The 14,030-nt window shown below is 34.3% G+C and overlaps 1 protein-coding gene across 1 annotated transcript in view; it reads right to left on the bottom strand.

The window, feature by feature from the left end:
• Positions 1–14,030, bottom strand: part of nvy (CBFA2/RUNX1 partner transcriptional co-repressor nervy) — a 140,884-nt gene that overhangs the window by 103,018 nt on the left and 23,836 nt on the right. The window contains exon 2 of the mRNA XM_089096043.1: positions 7,864–7,985. Coding sequence (XP_088952169.1) covers positions 7,864–7,985 — 122 coding nt within the window. The remainder of the gene's footprint in view (positions 1–7,863; positions 7,986–14,030) is intronic.

Here is a 14,030-nt window from a genome sequence, read left to right as displayed (position 1 = left end):
AGATACCTCAAAGGAAATTACTTTTTATGTTGATTTCAATATGTAACAGTCATTAAGGTATATGTTCCTTCTGAAACAAGCAATTTTCTAACAATCCTGCAGCCGTAGTTTTTCCCAAACGGATAAGCTACTTTTTTTCATTGGATTTACTAGTCTAAGGTGTGTCCATTCACTGAGTCAGAACTATTATATTCCTTTGACTTTTTATTTATAGATGCATCTAAACTTATTTAACGTTTAGATCTAACGTCACTAAACGTTAGTAAATTACCTGACCTTGTTTCTGCTCATTTTTGGTTTAATATAGCCAATTTACTTTTTTTAAAAACTTGTCTTGTGGAATCTTTTTTTGTCAATTTACATTCATAAAACTAAGTCCCGAATATGGGGAGGTTTAGGGCTTTGAAATCCCCTCCAACCCCGAAATGTTGGATCAACTCGTTAAAACTTAGGAAAAATCTATAGGAAAAAAATTTTCTATATGTTTTCAAAAAAAAAATTTTTTAGCCCCCCTTAAAAAAAAAAAAAATATCACAAGGAAAAGCTGGGGATATTACGGTGGAACTTTTTTTTCTCATGTATTTGATAATGTTGAAGTGAAAAGAAGAAGAAGATGGAACGTCTTTATAAGGGATTCAACCAAATGTCGAACGTTTCTATAAGGGATTCAATCAAACGTCGAACGCTTCTATAAGGGATTCAACCAAACATCGAACGTTTCTATAAGGGATTCAACCAAACGTCGAACGTTTCTATAAGAGATTCAACCAAACGTCGAACTTTTCTATAAGGGATTCAACCAAACCTCGAACGTTTCTATAAGGGATTCAATCAAACGTTTAACGTTTCTATAAGGGATGCAAACAAACCTTGAGCTTTTCTATAAGGGATTCAACCAAACGTCGAACGTTACTATAAGAGATTCGACCAAACGTCGAACTTTTCTATAAGGGATTCAACCAAACCTCGAACGTTTCTATAGAGATTCAATAAAACGCTGAACGTTTCTATAAGGGTTTCAACCAAATGTCGAACGTTTCTATAAGGGATTCAATCAAACGTTTAACGTTTCTATAAGGGATGCAAACAAACGTCGAACGTTTCTATAAGGGATTCAACCAAACGTCGAACGTTTCTATAAGGGATTCAACCAAACGTCGAACGTTTCTATAAGGGATTCAATCAAACGTTGACCATTTCTATAAGGTATTCAACCAAACCTCGAACGTTTCTATAAGGATTTCAACCAATTTTTAGCGTATATTTAGTAAAAAAAAACCTTATATATTGAATTTCAAAAATTTAGTTCGATAGATGGATAAAACTGTATCTCAGCTAGGGAATACTAGTGAAAATTTTACTTTTTCGTTGATTTGTCAAATCCATAGGAGAGAAGAAGAAAAACATACCTTAACTAGCACAGGCAACTTAAACCTTAAGTTTAATGTTGCACATCAAAAGCTAAGAACCTGGGAAAATTTGCCTGATTTTCAAAAAAGGGGGAAACACATCCAAAAAGTCAAGTAATCTTCATGAAAATCCCACCATCAGAGTCAGCGTATCAGAGAACCCTAATGTAAAGGTTTCCAGCAACCATCTACAAAAATGTAGAAATTTGTATTTTTTGCCAGAAGAAAGATCACGGATTTTTTTCAGCAAAGCGCAAGCTGTGTTCTGATGCTTAGAAGGCATGGGGGTTATCAGCCTTCTGGATTAACATATCTTATCGTTTTGGATTTGATTTGCCAATTTTCTTCAATATCTGTTTGTTCTGAGTTTCACTTGTGTTTTGATAGTAGTCTGTGATAGTTTTATGCTTGGAATATTATTTGACTTGATTTCTGCTCACTCTTGGCTTAATGGAGCTCTTTAATTTTCTTTGAAAAACTATTTTTGTGGAAAAGATATTTTAATTTATCTCTTAAAAAGAGCGTCAGGACTTCTAATTTCCGTTCAAATGAGCCCCCTCCCGATCTTCTAGGACCATTGGTTCGATACGATCAACCCTAAGGAAAACAAAAAAAAACTAACAAAAAAAAATTCAAATGAATTTACTGAAAAAATATACATTATCAATTTAATATACATAAGCTGATACTTATTTCTTAAATTCTTAATTAATTTTTGTTTTATTAAAGTTATAAGTGAACAAATTTAGAAGGATTTTCTTCAAGTAAAATGCAAATTATGTTCTGGCTTTTAGAAAGCATAAGGTTTAGAACCCTATTCAGATTAATTTCTGTTTGTTTTCAGTTTGAGTCACTTTCATTTCTGTTTGTTTTGGGTTTCATTTATTTATTGATACTGATTTGTGGTAGTTGTATGCCTGGTAGATTATTTGATTCCATTTTTGTTCATTTTGGTTAAATGGAGTTCTTTACTTCTTTTTTGAAAAACTTATTTTGGGCAAAGTTTTTTTTATTAATTTCTGTTCGTTTTGTATTGACACAGTCTGTTTTAGGGAGAAAGACTAAGCCTCTTCTGAAGTTAAACAACCATCCCTTCCATAAAAAACTTTAAATCCCCATGGGCATAACTTAGAACCCTTGCTCTTATTCTCTGGGGTTTGTTTCAACCCCAAAAGCCTTGTTATATGATATTTAGACTATTTTGAACTTGAGTAAATATAATTGATAAAAATCAAGCAGAGGATTAGTAGAGAAAAAGGGCAATAGCCTTTTCAATTTCCAATTGAATGAGCCCTTTTAGAAGTTTCTATGACAACGCTCTGTATAAAAAGCTTATATGCCCCAAGGGCATAACTTACAGCCATTCCCTTGAAGGCTGTGGGGAAGGAGGGCATAATCCACAAAGACCTAATTTCCAGAACTTTCAACTACGTTGAACAAAATCACTATCTCAAAATTTTGATTGGATGTTTGGGGAAATGGTTCTCAAGGTCAATCATTTTATTATTAACATATACATGTATATAATTGACATAGGCCCATGGGGAGACAAGCTCGAAAAACTAGGCCTAGACAAAGATACAATAACAAATTACACTACAATACAAAGATAAACACGACGGCAAAGATACAATAACACAACAATAATATGATAGTAGCAGCTAGCCCAGGCACCATAAACAAATATAAAACAATTTTCAATAATATAAATTAATACTAGAAGACAGCCGAGGCCCACATTCACCCAGAACAACAAACCAAACAAATAACTTTGTCTTATTAACAAGACGCTTAATTAAAAGTAATCCTGAACTAAATAAATGGTGGGGTGGAGAGGGGGGTTAGTCGCCCTCCAATCACTTTTGACTATTAAAAAAGGCACTAGCCCTTTCAATTTCCAATCAAATGAGCCCTTTTTGAAGTTTCTAAGAAAACGCTTTCTATAAAAAACCTTATATTCCCCCAGGGCATAACTTACAAGCCTGACCCCGAGGGGTTTGGGGGTTTTGCTATGTTAAAAAACAGATGTTTTAAAACCTTCAAATACGTTGAACAAAACACCAATATTGAAATTTTAACCAAATGTGTTTGAGAAAATGATAGGCTTGAGAAAGAGATTAATTGCTCTCCATTAACTTCTAAATATTAAAAAGGGTGCTAGCCCTTTCAGTTTCCAATCAAATGAGCTTTTTTTTTAAGTTTCTAAGACAACACTTTCTATAAGAACCTCATATGCCCCCAGGGCATAACTTACAACCCTTGCCCTGACGGGTCTGAGAGGGTTATCATCGTCAAAGATCTAATTTCCAGAACTTTTAACTACGTTGAACAAAATAGATATCTCAAAATTTTGATTGCATGTGTTTGGGGAAATGGTGGGCGTAAGAGGGGGTTAGTTGCCCTCCAATTACTTTCAACTATTAAAAATGGCACTAGCCCTTTCAATTTCCAATCGAGTTAGCCCTTTTTAAAGTTTTAACAACAACGCTTTCTATAAAAAGCTTATATGCCCCCAGGGCATAACTTACAAACGTTGCCCTGAGGGCTGTAGGTAGAGTGTCATCCTAAAAGACATAATTTCCAGACCTTTCAACTACGTTGACCAAAATGTCTATCTTAAAATTTTAATTGGATGTGTTTGGGGAAGTGGTGGGTGTAAGGGGGGGGGGGTTAGTTCCCCTCCAATCACTTTCAGCTATTAAAAAGGCCACTAGCCTTTTGAATTTACAATCGAATAAGCCCTTTTTGAAGTTTCTACGAAAACGATTTTATAAAAAACCGTAAATGCCCCCAGGGCATAACTTTCAACCCTTGCCCTGAGGGGTTTGGGGGGTTTGTCATCCTCAAAGACCTAGTTTCCAGAACTTTCGACTACGTGAACAAAATGGCTATCTCGAAATCTTGATTGGATAAGCTAGGGGAAAAAGTTTGCTTGAGAGGGGGTTAGTTGCCCTCCAATCACTTTCGACTATTAAAAAGGGCGCTAGCTCTTTGAATTTTCCAATCGAATAAGCCTTTTTTGCAATTTCTATGGCAATACTTTCTATAAAATCTTATATGCCCCCAGGGCATAACTTACAACCCTTTCCCTGAGGGCTTTGGGGGAGTATCCTCCTCAAAAACATAATTTCTATCGGGAAATCACCTACGCTGAACAAAATGGTTATTTCAAAATTATGGTTGGGTGTGTGTTGGGAAATGGTGGGCATGGCAGGGGTGTTAGCTGCATTCCCAACACCTTTGACTATAAAAAACGACCCAAGCCAATCCAATTTCCAATCGGAATGAGCCCTTTCCGAAGTTTCTGCGACAACCCCTCCGATACGAAGTTCCCTGGTATGAAAAAAAATGTATTGTGCCAACATCGTTCTTTAATTAGGCTTTGCGATTGCGCTGCCTATGATAGTCTTTTTCAGGGAAAAAGACTGAGCCTCTTCTAAAGTTAAACAACAATCCCTTCCACAAAAACCTTAAATACCTCCTGAGCATAATTTACAACCCTTGCTCCTAATATTTGGGGGTTTTTTTTCAACCCCAAAAGCCTTATATATGATATTAGACTATTTTCAATAGAATGGTTATCTCAAAATTTTTATTAGACACCCTGAGGGCTGGGTGGATTTGTTATCCTCAAAGACACATTTTCCAGACCTTTCAAATACGTTCAATACAAATACGCTTGTGTTAAGATAGCGTTCAAATACACTATCTCAAATTTTGATTGGAAGTGTCTGGTGAAATGATGGGCGTGGGGGGAAGGGGTATTTTCCCTCTGATCACTTTCGACTAATAAAAAAGGCACTGGTCCTCTCAATTTCCAATTGAATGAATCTTTTTTGAAGTTTCTACGACAACAAATGGCCATCTCAAAATTTCTATCAGATGTATTTCAGGAAAATATGAGGTGTGGAGGGGGGGGGGGGGTATCCGCCCTCCGATCACTATGAATCTTAAAAGGGTATTAAAACTTCTGATTACCAATCCAATAAGCCCCGTTCTAAGTTTATACGATCACCCTTTCTATATAAACCTTAAATGCTCCCGGGGCATAATTTACACCCCTTGTCCTGAGGGCTGGGAGGGGGGTTATCCTCAAAAACATAATTTCTGGACCTTATAGCTACGTTGAACAAAATGGATATCTCAAATGGGAGGGGGGGGGGGTCTTACAATGGATACAGGTTAGGCAAGGCTGTATCCATGATTTTTGTTGGGGGCGGGGTGCAAAAAAAAAACACTTTAAGAAACGCATGGAAAATTTATATACATATATATTTGTTACGTTTAAACGAATCAAACAGGAGTTTTGAGGAGTTCCAACCCCCTAAAATCCCCTGGATACGGTCTTGGGGTGAGGCACAAGGTTTTAAGAAAGAAATCAAAATTAATTCTCTTAATTTGAAACTTTAAGAGTCAAAAAGTTATGTCCAAGAGCATAAGGTATTCCAAGACAAAAATTGTACAATTTTTTTAAAGAAAAAAATTAACATCAAAAGAGAAAAGAATTGACACTCATCATGGTGGTAATTTAAATCTTTATTGGACTTGAACTCGATGACAGTCATTTTAAATTATATAAGAAATTGTTGTTGAGAATTAAAGCAAGGAACTAAATGTCATTTACACCTGAGCTTTGTTAACGCCTGTTTCTGATGTTTGTAAAATTTCTTCTTTTTCTCAAAAAAAGGAACTGCTGTAATTACAAGTAACATCTGTCCCTTAGCAAGGGAAAACTTCTTGACGACAAATGTCCCACATCTGTGCTTTATAACAAAATATTCAACTGTAACTGACTTAATGTTCCAAGAAAAGAGTATCTCCACCTGCTTCACTGACATAATGGAACACACCCAAATAAGATACATAACATCCCTCAAATATTCCCTGGAGTGCGAACTGTAAAGGAATATATACGGAAGTAGAATAGAAAAAAGTGTAATCAAGAAGGCAAACTAAAGAGTTCCAGCTTAGAAGTAAAAAAGATTTGGTACTTATTTTAAAGGTGGGCTCTGATTGGTGTTAAATTTGCTGCAGAACCCAAAATTCCCGTCCACCTGAGAAAAAAAACATTTTAGGCGAATATTGGTGAATTTCGGTTTCGATTCAGAGTTGAAAAAACTTTCTTCAGCTAGAAAAACTGTGTTCTAACAAGCTTTCTGTGTTCTAACTGTGTTCTAACATACGCATTAGTAAAAATGTTCTATTGCATCCTGGGAGGGTGTAAAGAGAAAGGCTTTGAATAGATTGGGATGGAGGAGGAGCAAGCATAGCTGTGTTGGCCTCAGGCGGCTTGGTACTGCAGTGAGTTGTTAGTATCAGTAGTAGTAGTAGTTCTATTGCATCCTCCTTTAGATATGTTCTTAAAATACTCATCTAAAATAAAATACCTGCTTTTCAAACCGGATGAGTTTAATAAAAAAAAATTCAAAGAATTTCGCTGTCAATCAGATATATCAGCTGGGTTTCACATGACAACGTCGCCTGTCCTAGAAACTTTTTGGTATCTGGTCCTTTTGTAACTCCTTAGAATATCTGATCAATATTTCAAGGTACCAATTTTATTAAGAATAGTTGAAAATATCACCAAATTTGCATCCATGGATGGCATAATCCTCAGAGTTTTTGGGATAAGCCCTACAGCTACACATTAAGAGGAGAGCTGCATTTTCTTAAGCTGTGTGGTGTAATGTTTTTTTTTAGCTTTTTTTTCGGAATAGGGGGGGGGGAGGGGGTGGATTTCTCACGCGTGTTTCAGTTTTTTTTATTTGGAGTCCGCTAATACCAAAAACTGCATAACTTTTATATTTATATATATATATATATATATATATATATATATATATATATATATATATATATATATATATGACCAGCGACAGCAAAAATCAGAACCGGTCAAAAATGAAAGTGAAGAAGAGAGAAATATTACATTAGAACAACAATATCATCACAATCTTCGATGCCAACAAAATGTGGCGCAAAACCCAGTACAAACCTACATAGTTTTTTCTCTTTTTAAAACAGTCAAATTGACATTTATGGCCCCAAGAACTATCTAAATAGGTCACAACTTTAAGAAAGGATTCGTATTTCGGCCAATGCTGCTGTACCGAACCTGTGGTGACGTCACGGGATCAAGAAAAGGCTCAAATGGTTTGCAGTTAGAAGATAAATCGCAATGGGAACCAATATATAGAAGTCTGCCACGTGCCGAGTATATATATATATATATATATATATATATATATATATATATATATATATATATATATATATATATATATATATATATATATATATATATATATATATATATATATATATATATATATATATATATATATATATATATTATGTAAGCTTCCACTTAACCAGTTCACACAATCAGAATTGGATAATACTGGAAGGTACGCTACATTTGTCCAGTCCTATCTTTGCAACAGCGATGTCTTACCTTTTCGGGTTCGAAACGGTATTTCTCTCAGCTTTGGCCCAGTAGGTGATGACTCATTGCTCTCCGTCCTATCCGCATCATCTCCAAATTCTTCTTTCACTAAAACTGTTGTCATCTCAAATCTGTATAAAAAAAACAATTTTTTAAACTATATTCAAGTATACACCTAATGTTTATAAATCCAAATTTGTCAAGCAGAACAATTAATAAAAGAACACATTTTTTTACTTCAAACGAACATAAAATTGTCTCGTATTTGATGGTTATAAAGGAGCTTTTGATAAAAAGCTTAATTGTTTTATAACCAAAAAATATTTTTAAAAGTGTAACTTTATAACATATGTCCTGGTGAATGATATCGCTAATTTAGCTGCATTTGCATCAAACAAAGAAAATTTTCAATTCTTTGACAGACAATCGTTAAATGTATTTGTTAATTTATATAATTTATTCATTAATTTATGTGAATATATTTAATTTATATTTATCAATTTATTTTTTAATTTGTAGAATTTTTTATGAATTTATGTAAAAATATAATTAATTTATATTTATTAATTCAAATATTAGTTTATAAATTTATATGATCGGTATCTATTTGTTTTCACTCTCCCCTCTTGTATAGGATAGTTTCTATTTGTTTCAAGATTCAATATATCTTTAATTTTGTTTGAAAGAAATTTAAAATTTAATTTCTGTACGTTTTTACTATAATATCTGTATTATTATAAATATGACATTCATTCTTCCCTTCTTCAGCCCAACAGCACATTACCTAACGCTATTTTTTTTCTTTTTTACAACAACGCTTCGATTTAAAAACTAGTCTTTCACAGTCGAAGCAACACCGTTGATATCGTAAAGAGCGACATCTTTCAAATGTGCTATTTTTCTCTGGCATTATTACACCGAACTGATGGTCTTAGCAACTCGTGGGACGGTGCTATATTAGGCACGCACCTGTTCAGACACTCTTTCCCCTCAAATTTGCACATTTAGACACATTGTACTCATTCCCACCCGTGATCGTTGTGGGTGTATTTTAGAAAATAGCCCTAAATTGCCAAATTTTTCATCATTAAAATAAATGGTTCTAAGGACTGTTCTAAGTCAAAACCCACTAAGAGCATATTTCAGAGAAGGACTTCGATTTCCAATAGACTGGGTAGTTAAGGGCTACTGAACTAGTTAATTAGAAAATCCGAGGGAAGTATTTTGGTTAAAAATCCTAAATCAAAACCCTTTAAGTACCAATCTCACGGATAGTGCTTGGTTTTGATAAAAGCTGATAATTGATGATTTCTGTGGTTGTTGATTACCAATCTGAGGCTGATGTTATGCCTTGTTGAAATCAAAGTAACGGAAGAGTGTTGAACTACTGAGGCTGGAGAACTCAATGTAGAGCTTTTGGTCCCCTGCCTCTCCAGCATTTTCTCCTGCAACTCACACATCACACCTGTTCCAACTAACAATTACTCTGGGATTATTTAAGGTAGGATCCTAAACTATTAACTGTTAATAAAAAATCATCAAGATCGTTAAGTATGACTGTCTAAAATAGAAACATATTAATTTCATGTTTCCCAAAAGGTGTTCGAGTTCCCACAAATGCTGTATTCAAGGGTTTTGGAAATTGCTGATTACTGATTGCACATTGTACTCATTTTTACTCATTATACTCATTTAATTCAAGAGGATTCAAAAGAACGAATATAGTTGGTCCAGCTTCAATATGACAAAAAAAGAGTATGTATAAAAATGGCAACTCTATTTTGAAAAAAAATCATTATTTCATGAATACGTACAGAAAATACAGACACTTGTGGTAATGGCATTTCCTGTTCGATAACGTTTAGTAATTCCTGGGCTGATACGGAGTGCGTCCAGAAATAGATGCCTCGTCGTGAATGCCTCCAATAATTAAGTGTATCTATACGAATAACTTGTCAAAAATCTCAAAGAGTATCGTCCGTTTTTCTCTTCAGACAATTGCTAGCTCATTGCAATTTTCCATATTGCGCTTCCAATTTAGAAAACAGTCTCCGTGTTGACTCTAGCGGATACCACCTTCATATTTCCAATGAAGGTGGCAAAGTCTTCTGGGTCTTCTAATTTCAAACAAAATGTTGAATTTTCTAGTTGAATTATTGTATATTTTACATTTAAGCAAGATTAAAGAAGAAGGAAATTTACATCAAAACATTGAATGATGCTTGTCATTGAACTCTCTCCGAAGGAAAAAAAATCTGGTGAATAACTCGAAAGTTCATTATTTTGTGACCGACCCGAAGTTAATTACTGCGTTTGTATAAATATATTAGTTGTAATTTTAATACTTCAGTATTTCTACTGATGACGGTCGCTGTATGTGATCGAAATATCTAGACTTTTGTAGCTGTTTTCACTGTCTAAATAAATGGATTTATCCCCATTTGAACGTTTATTTGTTCATCATAGAAAGGCAGTGTGGTCTGAGAAAAGTACCTAATTTTAAGAAAGGCTTTCTAATATAGCTTTTTACCCTTGGTGAAATAATATAATAAGATAGTTTCAACGTTACTGCTTGGCGATCTAGGTAATCAAACAGTTTGTGGTAACGAACTGTAAGTAAGGAGTGACCCGGCTCAATAGTAACCGAAACTCTAGAAAACGGGATTTTGACACCAATAGATACATCAAAAGAATAAGATTTTAATACTGATTTCAAAATACAAGTTTCATCAAGTTTAGTCCTACCCGTCAAAAGTTACGCGCCTGAGAATATTGCTGATTTTCGAAAAAAAGGGGGAAAGACCCCCTAAAAGCTATAGAACCTTAGTGAAAATAACACCATCAGATTCAGCGTATCAGAGAACCCTACTGTAGAGGTTTCAAGCTCCTATCTGCAAAAATGTGGAATTTTGTATTTTTTGCCGAAGTAAGATCACGGATCCGTGTTTATTTGATTTTTTTTTTCCCAGGGGTGATCGCATCGGCCCAGTGGTCCTAGAATATCATTCAAACGAAGATTAAAAGTTCTAGTGCTCTTTTTAAGTGACCAAAAAAAAAAATGGATGGCAACTAGGCCCCCTCAGACGCTAATTTTTTTCCCAAAGTCACCCGATCAAAATATGTGGGAGGATCTTTCCACGGAGGAAGTTTTCATGGGGGAATGGACATTGCTATGAAGGGGGTGCCGGATTTCCCAGCATAATATAAACAAACAATCAGAAATTAAATAAAAAATAAACAAGTTTTTCAACTGAAAGTAAGGAGCAACATCAAAACTTAAAACGAACAGAAATTATTAAGTATATGATTGGGTTGGCCCCCTAATCAATACCTCGCTCTTTAAGCCAAAAGATTTTTTAGTATTTTCATAAGAACTATTTATTCTAATTATTGGTCTTTGTGACTAAGGTGCCATTCTTAAAGAATTGGAACAAAATTCGAACTTTAGCTTAAAGAGCAAGGTATTGACTAGGGGACGAACCCCCTAATATACGTATTAAAAATTTATGAATATAGAAGTTCGTTACGTGAGTTAATTCGTAAGTAACATATATTTATTACTAATAAAAATGTTCGTAAATAAAATTAAACAACTTTCGAGAAAGCCATTTAAACAATTAGATGTAAAATTAATATGCAATTTTTTTTAATTATTCATGTATGGTGAGCCAAAATAAAAGCCTCCATTAATTCAAAAACGCTGTGAGAAATAGTCTAATAGCGTAAAGAGCGAGGCGTTGAGGAGGGGACAGCCCCTGTCATATACGGAATAATTTCTGTTCGTTTTAAGTTTTAATGTTGCTCCTTACTTTCAGTTAAAAAAAAACTTGTTTTTTTATTTAATAAATATATAAAGCCGAACTGACCAGCTACGATGAATTTCACAGGAAAAGTGCGGAAAATAAATAAATAAAAAAAACTGATATAAAGGTAGCACAATTGCTATAAAAAATAGCAAATATAATAGTGATTTATTTCTCATCCACTGTACAATCCACTGTTAAGAAATGGGTTACCAAACAAAATGGAAAAAAGCATTTATGTAGCAAAGACGAAATAAATCAAAATCACTAATAATCTATCGCAATTACCCGGATAAAAGTCGATAACTACCCGGATAAGTAGATTATTAATGGTTTTTATACACTAAGCCGCTGCCAAAAAATGTTTGACACTACCATAACTTAAAACCTTACTATAACTTAAAACCGTAATCTTAGGAAACAAATTTTGTCTGTAACATAGGTAGCGCTAAGCAGACTCGACCTCCAATTAGAATTTTGCTGTACGCAAGCTTTTATGTTGCGTTATGAAAAAGTCAATACAGCAGCAAAAAAACAGAGTTTCTGAATGATATATAATAAACTTGGAAACGAATTAATAAAAAAATTCACAGGAAGCCTTTAACGCTGTTATTTCCATCTTGGTTCCACATTTTTAATTTTTGAAGATTTTGCTTATGATGATTGTGATGGTTTTATAAGAAAAATATGATGTTTGTATGGACATTTACGTTGGTTTAGCATAAAAAGATTTATTTAAATGTGAAACGCTATACGTAACGTATCGTAACTTAACTACTTAGCATAGAGAATTACGTACGGACTATGAAAGCCACTCAATACCAAGTACAGTATAAACATATTAAAAGTTAGTATTAGTATCAGTAATTAGTAAAATTAGTATTTCTTACTCTGGAATCGTAAAAAGCAAACTACGCTTGAATCATCATCTTCTAGTATTTATTTGCAACGCCATAGCTCTTTCAAATCTGCTTTACAATACTCCATTTTGGAAATGTTTACACTTGTAGATAAAAAGCACCTACGATCAATCTTCTTCAGATTTGCTTAATATCTTTTACATTTGCCTCTTTGGACAAAAAACCGTAAAATTATCCATTTGTATAAGCTTGCAGACCCAAATATTAGTATTAATCAGTCTCTATCCCGTTTTCAAAGAAATTTTCATTATCCTTGGTCATCAATTTGTTCGCAATAGTTTGTTCGTATTAATGTAATGTTTTGAATTGAAGAGTTTTTTTTGTCATTTGTTTTAATTTTCAATGTATGTTTGTCCTCTTTTTTTTTTTTTTTTTTTTTTTTTGTTTTTTTTTCTTTTTTTTTAGTGATTACTCTGTCTATTGTACCTGTTTTTGACGGGCAATAAATTAATAATAATAATATCTCGTGTACATAATCGGAAATGTATACTTATCGCCAAAAGAAACCAAGAGGAGATATTAAAACAAGAAGGAAATGAAACCAAAAAGGGCTTAGGAGGAAGAAAACAAGTATATGTATTGTAGAACATATTTAGTAGCTCGATCTTAGTAAAGAAAGAACAACAGCCAATAGCAACCAAAAATTGAAAAACGTGTTTAAAAAAAATACCTGGTGAGAAAGAATTACCAGAATGATTTCGAAAAAGAGTCTGAAACCCCTTAAAAATGGCATCAGATCGAAATAAAAAGTGCGCCATTAGAATCAGCATGGTCGAAAACCTTTGGTAGGACAATTACAGTTCTCCACCTCGAATACCAAGGAAAATCACTTGTTTGAATGGGTAGCACGGGTGTGTCTCCTTTCTTTTCCTTTTTTTTCCACCGAGGCTAGTGAATCTAGGGCTAAACGGAAAGCAGGTCGTCCCCGTCTGGGGTGGGAGGACGTCATAAAGAAAGATTTAAAGGAAATGGGAACTTCGTGGGCGGGTATAAAAAGGGAGGCTTTGAATAGATTGGGATGGAGGAGGAACGTGCGTAGCTGTGTTGGCCTCAGGTGGTTTGGTGCTGCGGTGAGTTGTTAGTAGTAGTAGTAGTTTTGTTTAAAATAGTTTGAAGGTCCAATAGATATGGTTTTGATGATGACATGGCCCTCCATAGTCCCTGTACGTGGTATCGGGCGTATCGGTATCGCGCATATCGGTATCGAGCGTATTGGTATCGCATGCATCGTATCAGACATATCGATATCCGGTGTTTTTTCAGTCATTTTCTAGACTCATTTTTCAAAGCATGTCCTGGGAAGGTATCATGGTTGCAACGGTAGCTGCAACCATGATAACTGCAGCTACCCTAGATTTACTAGGGTAAAGTACCCTAATAAAGTACCTAGCGAAAAAAATGCCATTTGACACTGATTAAGGAATGGTAACTATTGTTTCGGTTCGTCTTAAAA

The sequence above is a fragment of the Artemia sp. Qi Xiang Cuo genome, chromosome 10 (genome assembly GCF_049724085.1).
Source record: "Artemia sp. Qi Xiang Cuo chromosome 10, ASM4972408v1, whole genome shotgun sequence".
Classification (NCBI taxonomy): domain Eukaryota; kingdom Metazoa; phylum Arthropoda; class Branchiopoda; order Anostraca; family Artemiidae; genus Artemia; species Artemia sp. Qi Xiang Cuo.
The sequence above is the reverse complement of the archived record's forward strand: the minus strand, read 5'-3'. Positions and strand labels throughout refer to the sequence as shown.